The following is a 13,396-nucleotide window of genomic DNA, read 5'->3' as shown; positions in this document are numbered from 1 at the left end:
ATATGGTTTAATGGTGACCTTTAGGAATTTCGGAAAATCTCTGAAAACCATTAGTTTTGATATCATGGTTAGTCCCACATTAAGCCTTAGAAAAACAATCTCGAAATGGCATAGTTTCCCCCTCTCCACCGCACAATGATTTCTTTGATTCTTGAGCTATCTAGTGATATAATTTTATTTAGGATGTAGAAGATAGATTAGAAACTACTAAGCCAAACTGTATTCCCTGAGTTCCTTATCATTAGGTTTTTGGATTGTCCCCGTATAGTATAGCAAATTTAGACACGTTTTCACGTCAAAAGCAAATTTAAACTTGTGATATCCCTTTAACAAAGTCGTAATTAGATTATATTACAAGAATCCCTTTAAATTTAATATTATGTTACCAAAAAATAGCGACTCTAATCCTAAGTTCTTACGACAAGGGTCTCATTATTTCAAAGTTCTCAGTTTTATCTCTTGTTTACGAAAATAAACGTGGGTACCTAAGTTAAGTATAAATGACGGCGGTTATTATGGATGTACCTACTCTGTAATGCCTCGTTGCTTCTCGACGACTCATTTAGTTTTAAAAGCTCTGACATGATACGATTCTTTATAATACTTGGAAAATTTTTCCAAGTATTGTTTTATTATTTTTATTTCTCTTCTTTGGAAAGCAAAGCGCGGCGTTGAGCTTCGCGACCTTTTATAGGCAAAATCACAATAAATGGCCCCAAAAGAATGTCTTAACACCAGGTTTTCCCTGTCTCTATATGGGAACACATAGCAGTGAAGCTAAACTAAGCTGTTATTTTTGAATTTTTTTTTCCACTTGGAAAGAAATGTCTGAAATGCAAGGAATAAAAAAAAATTATAAGGATCATTCATTATCCCACTAGACAGAAGATCCTAGATAGAAAGCATGTTGAGTGATGGAACTTAATACCGCACTCTGTGTTGTTACCAAGATATGAAAGTAATGAATTCTCCCAAACGGGAGTCCAATCCAGAACCGTCGCCAAGCCAGACGCTGTGCTGCTGCGGCAAGACTGCCTTTAAAATATTTAGTGCAAGAACATGCTCTTTAGAATTTAAACATTCAAATATCGGCTTTTTTTCATTTTCTATTGCCAAATGATTAATCAATAATTTATAGTGTACGAAACATATTCGTATGTACATCGTTTTTTAACTATAAATTAATAAATTAAAATCGTATGAATTATTTACTCTTCAGCCAGTTTTTAATGAAAATAATGAGATAATTTAAAGCTGGTAATATTTAAAGCTTAAAGCTGTTTGGAAGGGGCTTCACAAAATTTGACTTGTAAATTATTAAATATTTGCCAGCTTTGTAAAATTAATTCGGGAAAATGAATTATTATTTATTAATATTTCAGTTTTTCATTTCTTCGCTCTGGTACCAAGGCAAAAATTGCAGCGTTGAGTTTTGTCACACAAGACAAGACAATGTCTCGAAAATTTAGCAGAAAGTGGAGAACAGAGTGTCTTAACACTAGCGGGTTATAAATTTAACTTTGTGAAATTTTATTTTCTTTTAATCCGCAAAAAAAAGTTTCATTCAAATCAGTTTCATCAATATCAGCTGGGCGGTAGATTTTTACATGCGGTTTCGCTGGCTGGCTGCGGTTTGGCTCTTTTCAACCTTCTAAATCCATCAGTTTCGTCTATTATCTGGCAACCCCTAATAACAAAAGCTTACTATATGTTACTAAGAGGAGATACCAAACTTCTACGAGAAAATACGGAAAAAATGGTCACACTTACATTAGGTTCCCAGTGTTTACCACGCTAGTGCAACTTAGAAAAAGATAACTACTACTATAGGTACTTATGTAGACTACGCAGACGAAACCAAAAACAGGACTCTTGTATATAATAACAAGATTGTTTAATTCAGCGATTGAAACCCATTACACTGGTAAAATATAATATCCTAATTGCATCCTTGTCGCAGCTTTCATAAAATTTTGTAATAAAATTGGAAACGCGAAGCCTAACTAAATTAACTTGAAATGTTTTAACGAGTTTCCTAATGACACAACTTTTCATGTTAATGACAGTATTTGCTCGATTATTTTAATTTGGCTTTTTCTTATATTATATAACGTCGTTGGTGCACGGTAAAACTTGAATGAGTTTATGATTGCACTTTGAATTTGTAATTACTCTGTAATAATCGACAACTTAAATAAATAAATATATTAATATTTCCGTTTCTTCGTTTTGGTATCGAGGAAAAACTCGCATGCCTCCAGAAGCTTTTCCTCGGCGGAAAGTGGGGAATGGAGTGTGTTAACACTATGTTCCCTCTGCCTATCCTGCTGTGTGAGGGATGCAGCGTGAAGCTGATTTATTTATTTTTTTAAATAAATAAATAAAAATAAGTAGCTATCGAATTCACAACGAACCGCTTACATTCAGAGACAATCTCATCCATGGTGATGAATGCCTCACAGTTGTAATCTACGATTTAAATCAAATATCGATAATGGAATAGCTTTTATCAAAAACGTTTCCCAAAATAAATCGGTCCATGGCATTTAGTTAGACACGCTAGCTTAAACAACGTTTTACGTTTTATCAACTATTTGTAAATTGAAAAGCCTTAAATAATCGAGGCTGTCGTGACGTAGGAGTAGATGCGTGCGACTGTAAATGCGACAGTTGCAAGTTCGATTGCCACTCGGGGACAATGAAATATTTTAAGTAGCCAAAGCGAGGCAATACTATTAGTAGAATTGCCTGTTGAGTGCGGGTACTCAACTCAAAAATTGGAAATAATAAATTAATTATTAACAAAAACAAAAACCGACTTTTTGTTAGACGTCGGTTTTTGTTTTTGTTAAAAATTAATTTATTTTACCATTTTAAGTGATGGGTAGATCTTAAAATGATGCTTCTTGAACGAGTGGTGATGGTGGTGGTAGTGGTTGTCAACGAGTGGTTGTGGTTGTTCTATGTAAAACTTCATTTAATTAGCTATTATTTTTGTGCAAAGTTACATTTTGGTATATTGACAAGAACAAACATAAAAAGTATTCGGGTGAATTCGGAATCTCCCTTTTTTGAAGTTGGTTGAAAATGAGAACATCCTCTTTTTTGAGATTGGTTGAAAAGAAATGCAACGTTTAGGAATCTCACTTCTGACATCAATTTAAAAAGTTTTTGCTTGTAACTATTACAGTATAATTAATTTTTGACCAAAAAAAACAAACTTTCTCAATTTTCTCCGGATTCCATAATCGAAACCTAACCAAACTTTCACCAAATTATCCTTGAAGTGTATCCTTTCAAATAAAAAAAGAATCATCAAAATCGGTTGGCGCGATTTGAGTTATTCGGCTATTAGTCGCGCACATGCATAATGCAAATTTAAGACTTATGTGATTTTCTCATGGATACCATTGTCAGACATGGACCAAAAAAAAAATGGGACCATTCGGGAAGCTATACCTTTCAAATAAAAAAAAAATATCAAAATCGGTCCACCCTGTTAAAAGTTATGAGGTAACAAACATAAAAAAAAAAAAATAAAAAAAAAATACAGTCGAATTGATAACCTCCTTTTCTTACAGAAGTCGGTTAAAAATATGAGAGAATGTAGGGGAGAGCAGAGTATCTTAATATTAGGTTTTCTACCTATCCTGGCTTATACGGGGTACAGCGTGAAGCTGAGCGGGAATTCAATCCCGCGTTCTGCTTAGCTAAAGCTGGGGACTGGAAATAATTCATTCTGTAAAGTGGAAATTCGAGCCACAGACATTATTTTTACTGTCAATCATAGATACAGTACTTATTGTTAGCTTAAAATTAATGTGTATGTTTATGAAAATAATTCTAAAGAAATTTTAGACATTCCTAAAACCTTCAGACTATCTAAATATTATTCTTTAGAGAATAATAATATACACATGTCATTTTATCAAGAAACAAGATAACAATGTCACCTGAAATCCTACATGAGTATACTATAAATATAGTCTACTTTACTTTGCCGTGTTATATTCAATCTTAGAAGCAACGTTATTATACTAGACGACCTTTAACTTACTTTACTTAGTTTTGACATAAATATTGTTCAATTAAAAATAAACAAAATATTACTTTTCAATTTGGAATCTGTAATTTTTATATGATTATTTTGTGTTTTTATTTTTTATTTTCGTATATTTATATAATTGGGTTCATAAAATGAAAACCATCAATGCATTTAATAATTATATTTAACAAAGCAAAAAAAAAAAATCATCTGGGGAATTGAAGAAAGCACCTAAAACGATGATGCCTTAGGACTTACAACCAGAGTGAAAGATCCATATTTTTACAAAAAATGTATTAAAATATCAGTATCAAAAGACCATTCTTTAAAAGTTAGTTAAGCCCCTTAACAAGACCATGCTTAACAAACAAGGATGGTGCTTTCAGCAAGACTCAGCACCGGACCATAAAGTTCGAAATAATATAAGTCTAATTTTAGCTACATTATAAGCAGCTTTAGATAGGTTCTGAACTAAGTTTAAGCTTTAGTTATTCCTCAACATACACGCCCTTTATATAATCCATATTATATACCTAAATATCATGTTTTTTATTTAATTCCGTCCAGAATATTAATTAATCGTCCAGAGCCATATTAAATACTAGCGGCCCGCTCGCGGTTTCACCCGCGTGAACAATATTATTATTAATTTCTGTCTCCATGGCTACGTCCTAGTGACGTTTATGCATAATTTGAGATTATGATCCTAGCATTTGTAGTAACGAAGTTCATACAAACTTTCAACCCCAAAAACAACCCCTTAGAAGTCGAATATTGCAAATTCCCGTCTTAGCGAGCACCTACGTCCTATAAATAACTCCTATGCAAAATTTGAGATTCCTAGCACTCATAGTTTTTGAGTTTTCGTGATGAGTGAGTAACCTTTCGATTTTATATATATAGATTTAATTTCCTTTCATTAGCACTAAATTCTGTCTTCAAACCCAGCTACGTACGAAAATATTTATCTATTAGCAAAACATAGTTTTATAAAGTACTTATACAAAACTAAGGCGAAGTCGTTAGTTCAACGTAACCACATTTTAGCACTTGCTAGCCAGCTGTGACCGCAAAATATTTAACAAATATTTATTAATTTTGTATGATAACTTTATTATTTTTTAAGCATCACGTTGTATCCCTCACATAGTAGGCTAGACAGAGAGATCCTGGGAACCTAGTGTTAGAACACTTCCGTTCCCCACTCTTCGTCGAATTCTGGAAGCATTACGTATTGAGTGGCGGAACTCAACACCGTGCTTTGTCTTGCTCCCCAGAGCTAGGGGAAAAAAATATTAAATATTAATTTCCGTCTACACTTAATTGTACCCATAACCTGTTGCATTTACAAACGCATGTTGTTATTATAAAGAAATTAAGGAGGACACTATCAATGCAATGCAGCTGTTGAGGTGCACCACTATATCGTCAACAGCTGCATTGCATGGGTGGAAATCATATTTATATGATTCGGATGAAAAGCCGAATTATATTTCCTTCGTTCCCTCACTCGGTTCCCCACACAATGCCCAATTTTTGGGACATAGCCTATTAGAACGTAGAACTCAACGTTGCGCTTTGTCTTGTTACCAGGACGAGGATAATAACTCATTTCCTCGGGTGGGAATCGAATATACAACTGTCACACGTTGTGCTGCTACGCCACGATGACAGAAAGGAGTTTCTTGACATAAGACTTTACCTTGCTATATGAGGGATATAGATAGCTTCACGCTATTTCTCGCAAAGCCGCAAATCAAATAATTTCCAACTCGATGTAAAAATATAATGAAAAATAATTATCACTGTAATAACTTCTGCTAGTAAGTCTTTTTCCTGACAAAAGGGTCCTCCAATAACGTGATCGGAGATTATATTTTTCCCCTCTAAGCCCTTCAAGTATTGACTTACCAAATATTTGTACAAATTATTTGTATTCACTGTAGGAATGTTAGGAACAATGGTATTCAAATTAAATTTATTGTATAAATGTTAAAGAAACTTGTTCATTTTTGGAATATTTTAATAATTATATTATTAGAAGCCTTTTGATTATTTTTTGGTTCAAGCTTGCAAGCTATAGATAAAGGTTATATATACTTGAGTATATTTTTATAACGTAAATATTGTCCATCTCTTCGTTTTCCATGGATAAGCTCAGAGAAAAAGACTGCCTTATGTAATCTGTTGTCCTGGTGACCACACAATTTAAACTGCCTTTTCATAATAATTGCTTCTATTCCCTACAAAGCCACATCGACGTAAAACGACAATGTTTGGTCAACTCTCAAAGTTGACCTTAGATAATTAAGGTGAAATTTATCCAGCTCCTTAATGTCTGCTTTACATCAGCACCTCGTCTCAGCAGTGTAATTAAGGTAGGCAGAAGTATATAATATTGCTATATAACTATTGCTTTGCAAAGTAATTCTATTATGCCGAGTACCTGTAATGCCAGGGTGTTCCTTATTTGGCTGTCTAGGTATTTAAAGTTTGAGATTTCTTCCAACGCAGTGTCATGTAATGTGATGTCATTACATGTCAACCTTATAGCCACCATGGAGGTTGTTTTAAAACTTGGGTCCTACTGGTGGTTGTAACCAGAAGATCTAATTAATCGTAATTTTGCTAATTGCTAAATATCGATTTAGCACACGTGCTTAAATAAATTATACTCAAATATCGAACTTCGTGGTACCTTATTGAAATATTATATTTCATAAAGTTAAAACTTATTCTAATTAAACATATTGCATGAAGCATCAGTAGAAATATACTAGTTGATGAAAGCTAACGCTTATCCTTTTTAAGTGAAGAGAACAACCCAGATGCCTTACTTCTCACGACAAATCCGATTAGAAGGGTTACAGGATATAAAACGTAACGTTGCTATTTTCTTAGAGAAAATGGTTTTATTATTTCGATTCATTCCATTAGATTAAAATTTGAAAGAAAATTTGTTTTAATTTTTGCGTAATTGCGACTATGACGTGACGTAGTGAAATCATCGACTTGGTGAATTATTTACATTTCTCCGCTCTGATAAGTTAAAAGGAGTTAGTTAGTTAAAAATCAAAATAATCATTATAATATGTATTTATAGACAAAAATGTACAAAACCTGTTAAACAGGAAACCCCACTTTAAAAGTTAAGATAACATCAACTTCACACGTCCTCCCCATATATTAAATGGTAAGTGACATCTTCCGTCGAGATCTTGACAGTATTTACTCATACTCACGTCTTAGAAATCGTAGCATATAAATATTTAATTCAATTATATTTTGAGACCGTCAAAGTGCATGGAAACAAGCGTGTGACTGTGAGCTCGGTGGTTGTGGATTCGATTTACACTCAGAGAAATAAAATATTTAATATTTTCATTTTTCCTCTGTTAACGAGGCGAACACCTCGAGAATCCGAACGGTGGGAAACAGAAGTGTCTCAATGGCCCTTTTTCTTCCCACTGCATACAAAGAGAGCCAAATTATTTTTTGTTTCACGATACAACGTGAAATACGCATATGTTCCGCACATATCAGGATAGGCCGAGGGAACCTGGCAACCTGATAAGACATTGTCGCTCCTATGTGTCCTTTCCGCCGAATTCTGGAAGTATTGCTTGTTGAAAAGTGAAACTCAACGCCGCTCTTTGCCACGTTACTAGAATAATAACAAGAAAATAAAAATTTAATTTCGTAAACGTGAATCGTGAAACGACCTAAATTTTACCACTACGCAACCTCTATCTACTCTATTATACGCTCAAACGTATAAAGAAAATAAGTAAGTTTTTTACTATATCTTCATATTATATTAATTACATAATGTGTGCAGTTTATATGTATATTTAAACATAGTCTCTAGTCTTACCTCGTCAGAGGAGACCAATTGTTTAACTTTAACGTCCTATCCAAGTTTGCTTGATGTTTTATTTACACATTTAAGCATTGTTATTTATCTGGAACAACTCATTTAACTGTTGTAATTATTTGTTTTAAAATAGAAAGAAAAAATTGGGCAAGAAGTGGAGAACGGAGTGTCTTACAGGTTTCTTTCCTACTAGGTTCCTTTTTGCCTGCAATATGTGGGAATATATCAACCGAACAGAAGAACAGGAGGTGGAAAATAGTATGTCTACATTAGGATACCTCTGCCTAACCCTGGATTCGTAATACGGTTAAAAAGGAAAAGCTACAATACTTTTTCTTACTCAATATTCGTTTTTACACAAATCTATGTCTATGATATCATAACAATTATTTAGTATACTGGAATAACTCCAATCTATTTCCAGTTCTTAGCAGTCAGCACTTGTAATATAATCTATTTATATATGTGTATATAAGATTGTTCGTTAGTTTACCTTCAATATTGGTTTTGCAAGTAACCTCAAATCCAAAGTTCGCTACCATCTTCCTAACGCAATGAAAATATCAGAATATAGGAACTTGTTTAGCTTTTAGAAATTTTGCTGTTATTGCTTGGTACGTTTTGGTACACTTGTTATTATTTAATATATTGTTAGAATTTAGAAATCGGTAGCGTTTAGCATTTTTAAGAAAACACGATAAAAATACATACCGTTTATATGTTTCCAACGTATTCGGATAGAGGTTCCACGTAATTACAATAAGTGACATGTATCACTCATTAACAACACTACACACTAGATACCTTCCAATCAGGGGTTCCTGTGTTAGGTCAGGTCGTAAGAGATAAGAGAGGTCGTAATACCCTAGACTTTTGCACTGTGTCCTGCGTGCACGGGATAGACAGAGGGAAAATAATGTTAAGATCTCCATTTTGCACAAAATTTTCGTAAAAAATATCTTAAAAATTTAACGGAGAGTAGAGACTGGAGTGTTTTAACAGAAGGTTCTCTCTGTCTACACTGCTATGAAGATACTATAAATTTATTTCAATATGCTATATAGTATTATTGTTAATCTTTTGAAGTTTTACACTATGAAAATATTCTTCTGATGAGCTGCTTATAATTTTAATATTAATGCAGTCTAATGAATGCAGCTTTCTTTGTAAATTTTCTTTAAAAAAAACTTAAAACTTCACAGGACTTTTGTTCAAATATTAAAGAAGTAAAATACTGTTTGCAATGAGTATATTCACGTTAATTATTTCTTTGATTGCATCTAAAAAGAATAGAAACATCTCTATATTCATTATTATATTATCTTATATCATTATGTTGCACGGGATGTAAATATTTTTTGGTTCCATTATACAAACAAATTAAAACCTTATAGAATCTATTTGTTATTCGTTTCTTTATGCCAAGTGGGAAGGTATGAAAATAAAATTGGTATCAAATATTCACTATTGCATTATTATGCCATCCGTCGAATAATCGAAAACTATAGGGTAAATCCCGTGAATCCACAGTTATTAAATAAGGCACGAATTGAGAACTTACCATACAACTTACCATTTAAGAGAAAAGCCGACAAGTGAAAATTTATAGGTATTTCATATAAAAAATATCATCACAAATTAATTTCATACAAAATGAGCGCATATACCCGCAAACTTTAACCTTACCTTATTTTAAACCGTGTGAAAATCGAACCTGCAACCATCGTATTTACAGACAGTGTCCCACAGCGCCACGACTGCCTCAATAAATTGGTTGAATTTATTATTTAAGGAATTTATTTATATTCTCAGTCGATTACGAAATTTGAATAATGTTTTCAAAGTTTTTAAAAAGCTCTAGGCTATATTTGTATTGTTACATTGTGCTTTTGCTAAGGTTGTTGAGCATCCAATAAAACAAGAATTTTGTTTGAAGCTTTCACGAGCTTTTCAGTATTATATTTTCTCTGCAAAGTACAGAAAAATCATTCTTTTGTAAATATAATATATGCAAAAAAAATAAATCAAATTAAAATCAGCTTCAAGGTGTATTCCGTACACAGGAGGCAGAGAGAAGCTAGTGGTAAGACACTCCGTTCTCCATTTTAAGCTTAATTCTGGAGGCATTGCGTGGTAAGATGACGTAATATTTTTCACTATAATTCTCTCTATCTTCATAGGAAACACTCGATGCTTAGAAACTTAATAACGATTTTCAAGTAAAGATCACATATATGTTTACTATAGATATATATTTGTATTATGTTATATCACGTCCGTACTTTACGTTGCAATGAAATGTATACGTGCTCACGGTACCTCCTCGTAGATTTTACCAAAAGTAGCGCTACAAGTGAAAATTTATGCTATATATTTAAATATATGACTATATTATAGCAATTTGAAAATGTATGACTATTGACGTCATAAGGGTTCGATTCCCATTAATGAACATATTATTGTTATATATAGTTATTTTGTACATGTGCTTAATAAAAATCCAATTAACTTCTGCATCTTCTTCTTGTAGGCCGAGGGAACCTAGAACTCCGTTCCCTACTTCCCGTAGATTTTATTGAGACATTAAGTGTTGAGTGGCAGAACTTAACGACGGGCTTACCTATAACTGTTTTTCCATTTTAATAAGACAATACTGCACGTTTACTTACAATATAGACCACGAAATATTTCTAAATATTCTGCTTATTCTGTAGAAATTATATACATACATAATATTCATTTTATCCTAATAATAAACGGTATTTGTACAATTTTGGGGTATCGATATCTTCAAACCTTTTGTGTATTGAAACCACAATACTATGGGCCTTAGGCTATTGGAAATTACAAATTGATTTATTTATACACTAGTAGCTCGTCAGATATCTATTTTTGTAATGTTTTTTTTAAGTATATTAGATTCTATAGTATATAAATAATTAAATAAGGTTCATTTCATTATTGGTCAACTAAGGTCTCAAATATCAAGTTTCTAGATAGATTTCTTTCTAGTTAAGTTTCTAATGATTGAGTGCGTCGGACAAAAAAAAAGTGCTTAAAGTTTAATATAGCAATACCCATTTAAGCTATATTACTGAAATTATAATTATTTTGCAAGTGTACATACTTTAATAAATGAAGAAAAAAGTGTAGAAAGAAAATGTCTTATTGGGAACGGAGTCTCTTAACATTACGTTCCTAGGTACCTTCTGCTTACTGTTCTACGTGCGGGATACATTATGAAGCAAAAAAAAAAGAAATCTATCTCATTGTAAGCGTGGTGATGTCTGAGCTTGCGAGCTCCGTTCTACACAATCCACCAATTTCTAAGGCATTGTGCAATTTGAAAGAACAGTGACGTTTTAGATATAAGAAAATAGTTCCTATAGAAATTATACTGTATAATAATTGATAATAATGAGTTAAAAATAAAAAGAAATTTCATTTAAATAAACGAATATGTATCCAAAATAATTAATAATAATTAAAGAATAATATGGTTTCATTCCGAACTAAAATATAAACTAACTTAAATCTATAAATAACACTAATTGAAATAATATCGATCTAATAAATTCCCTTTTTAGATATTATCATCGTTCATTCCAGCTGTAATTAAGGAACTAAAGTTTTAAAATAAATATCTGAAGAGGCTCCTATAAAACAGGCATAATTTTTTTGCCGTATTTATAGTTAATAGTACGGAAGTCATCGTGAGCGAGTTCAATTCGCACTTGACCGGTTTTTTGATCATTCTGTTACATTTTATTAAACAAAAAGATTTTAAAACGTGAGGAAAAGAGGTTAGTGTGTTTTTTGGTCGATATTCAGATTACACATAAAAGAATTACTCATATTTTGCGAGATATATTTTGGAAGATATTTGGAGTCTAATAACCAATGCTTACACTAGTCTTTGAAATCTTGTTACCAGAGCAAAGAAATGGAAATATTTAAAACCCAAACCCACAACCATTTATCGGCCTCTTTATATGACAGTTCTTAATATTATTTAGGAACAGTTTATTAAGTAGACAATGTTTGTCTGTGCCTTTGTTTACGCTAATCTCAGAAACGGCTTTACCGATGTAAATGTAATTTTCACTATTGTATTTTGGCAAACTTCACTTAACAGTCACGGTTTTATTTCAATGGGTTCATAAATAAAAAAGTTACATATATGAATATAAAATATTTTTGTTGGACGAAATTTTTGTAAAATTATATTATTTAATTATGCAAAACTTAAGTTAATAAGGTTGTCTTTAAACTGATAATATTGTTAGAACATGAAAATAATCAAGGTTAGTAAATAAATATTTGTGTAGTTCAAACGGACGAAGCCGCAAGGGGCTCGCTTGCGAGTTGTCTATGTAATATATTTTTTAATTTATTTATAATTCATAAATAATGATAAAATTTACTTTACTTAAATAATAAAACAAAAGTGTTTTATCAAAGTTTTATATAGTATAAAAATATTAAAATATTTTAAAAGCTCAAAACTTTACTTCCAAGAACACCCATTTTCTTATATTCTAATACTACTGTAAGCAAATTTTACTTATTTTTTATGTATATATGTATAATAAAATACATTTTCGAAATCATATCTAAAAATAAAACTTCCAAAACATTCGAGATCCATTTTACAAATCTTACAAAGTACTAAAACATAATCCTAAATAAATAAGCACAATAATAGATCTTATTTTTTTAAAATCTAAAAATTAAAATCTTTTTGTTTCTTTTTAATATATATAAAACTTTACGATACCTAATTCACTGCTCGTCTCCGCTTCTATGACTTGGGCGACCAAGTCTCTCGCCCTAGTGTGCATCCGACTGAAATGAACCCTGGACCTTCCATGCCTTATCAATGTCCTTGAATGCCTTAAATGTTTCACATCACTTTTGAAATCACAATTCACCAACGTCGCGAAGTATATTAGAATAAGGGTCCGCATAGCTACGTGCGGACGGCGTAACGGCGCGAATACTACTGAATTGAATGTACGTAGGGACCCTGATTTTTTAAAAATTATTATATATAATAAATAAATTATATAATTATATACATAGAAATGTATTTATTTATGTTATCTTTGACGCATATTATGTATTCTTAATTCAAATTTGAAATTTTAAATTATGCTCTACGTAAAGCTTTGTTCGTGGCTACAGTAGTTTTTACCTGCTACGTTCAGAATGTCGATTTCATACTGCGATAAGCGTATTTTAGTAATATAAGCGTATTTATTGAATTCGTTATTAATGATGTAATAGATAATAACTATTTACGTGATACGACTATTGGAGTTATATTCTGTCATTGTTTTGTGTAATTTAGATATATTTTAGACCGTAGCGCACAAGTGCTTTGTTTTCTCAAAGAAAAGGAAAAAAACAAGAGTGTGCATATTATTTCTTTGGAATGTAAAGTAATTGATTTCTATTCATAAACCATCGAATTTCAT

At 31.9% G+C, this 13,396-nt stretch overlaps 1 protein-coding gene across 1 annotated transcript in view; it reads right to left on the bottom strand.

Moving 5' to 3' along the window:
- LOC146535382 (metabotropic glycine receptor) overlaps positions 1-12,904 on the bottom strand; it is a 97,613-nt gene extending 84,709 nt beyond the window's left edge. Inside the window, exon 1 of the mRNA XM_085190655.1 lies at positions 12,697-12,904. Within this exon, the coding sequence (XP_085046781.1) occupies positions 12,697-12,886 (190 nt within the window). The 5' untranslated portion in view covers positions 12,887-12,904. The remainder of the gene's footprint in view (positions 1-12,696) is intronic.
- Between the last annotated feature and the right edge of the window lie 492 nt (positions 12,905-13,396).

The sequence above is a fragment of the Heliconius melpomene genome, chromosome 10 (assembly GCF_056956725.1).
Source record: "Heliconius melpomene rosina isolate 202511_hmr_F chromosome 10, ASM5695672v1, whole genome shotgun sequence".
NCBI classification, from domain to species: domain Eukaryota; kingdom Metazoa; phylum Arthropoda; class Insecta; order Lepidoptera; family Nymphalidae; genus Heliconius; species Heliconius melpomene.
This window is presented reverse-complemented; position numbering and strand designations above follow the sequence as displayed.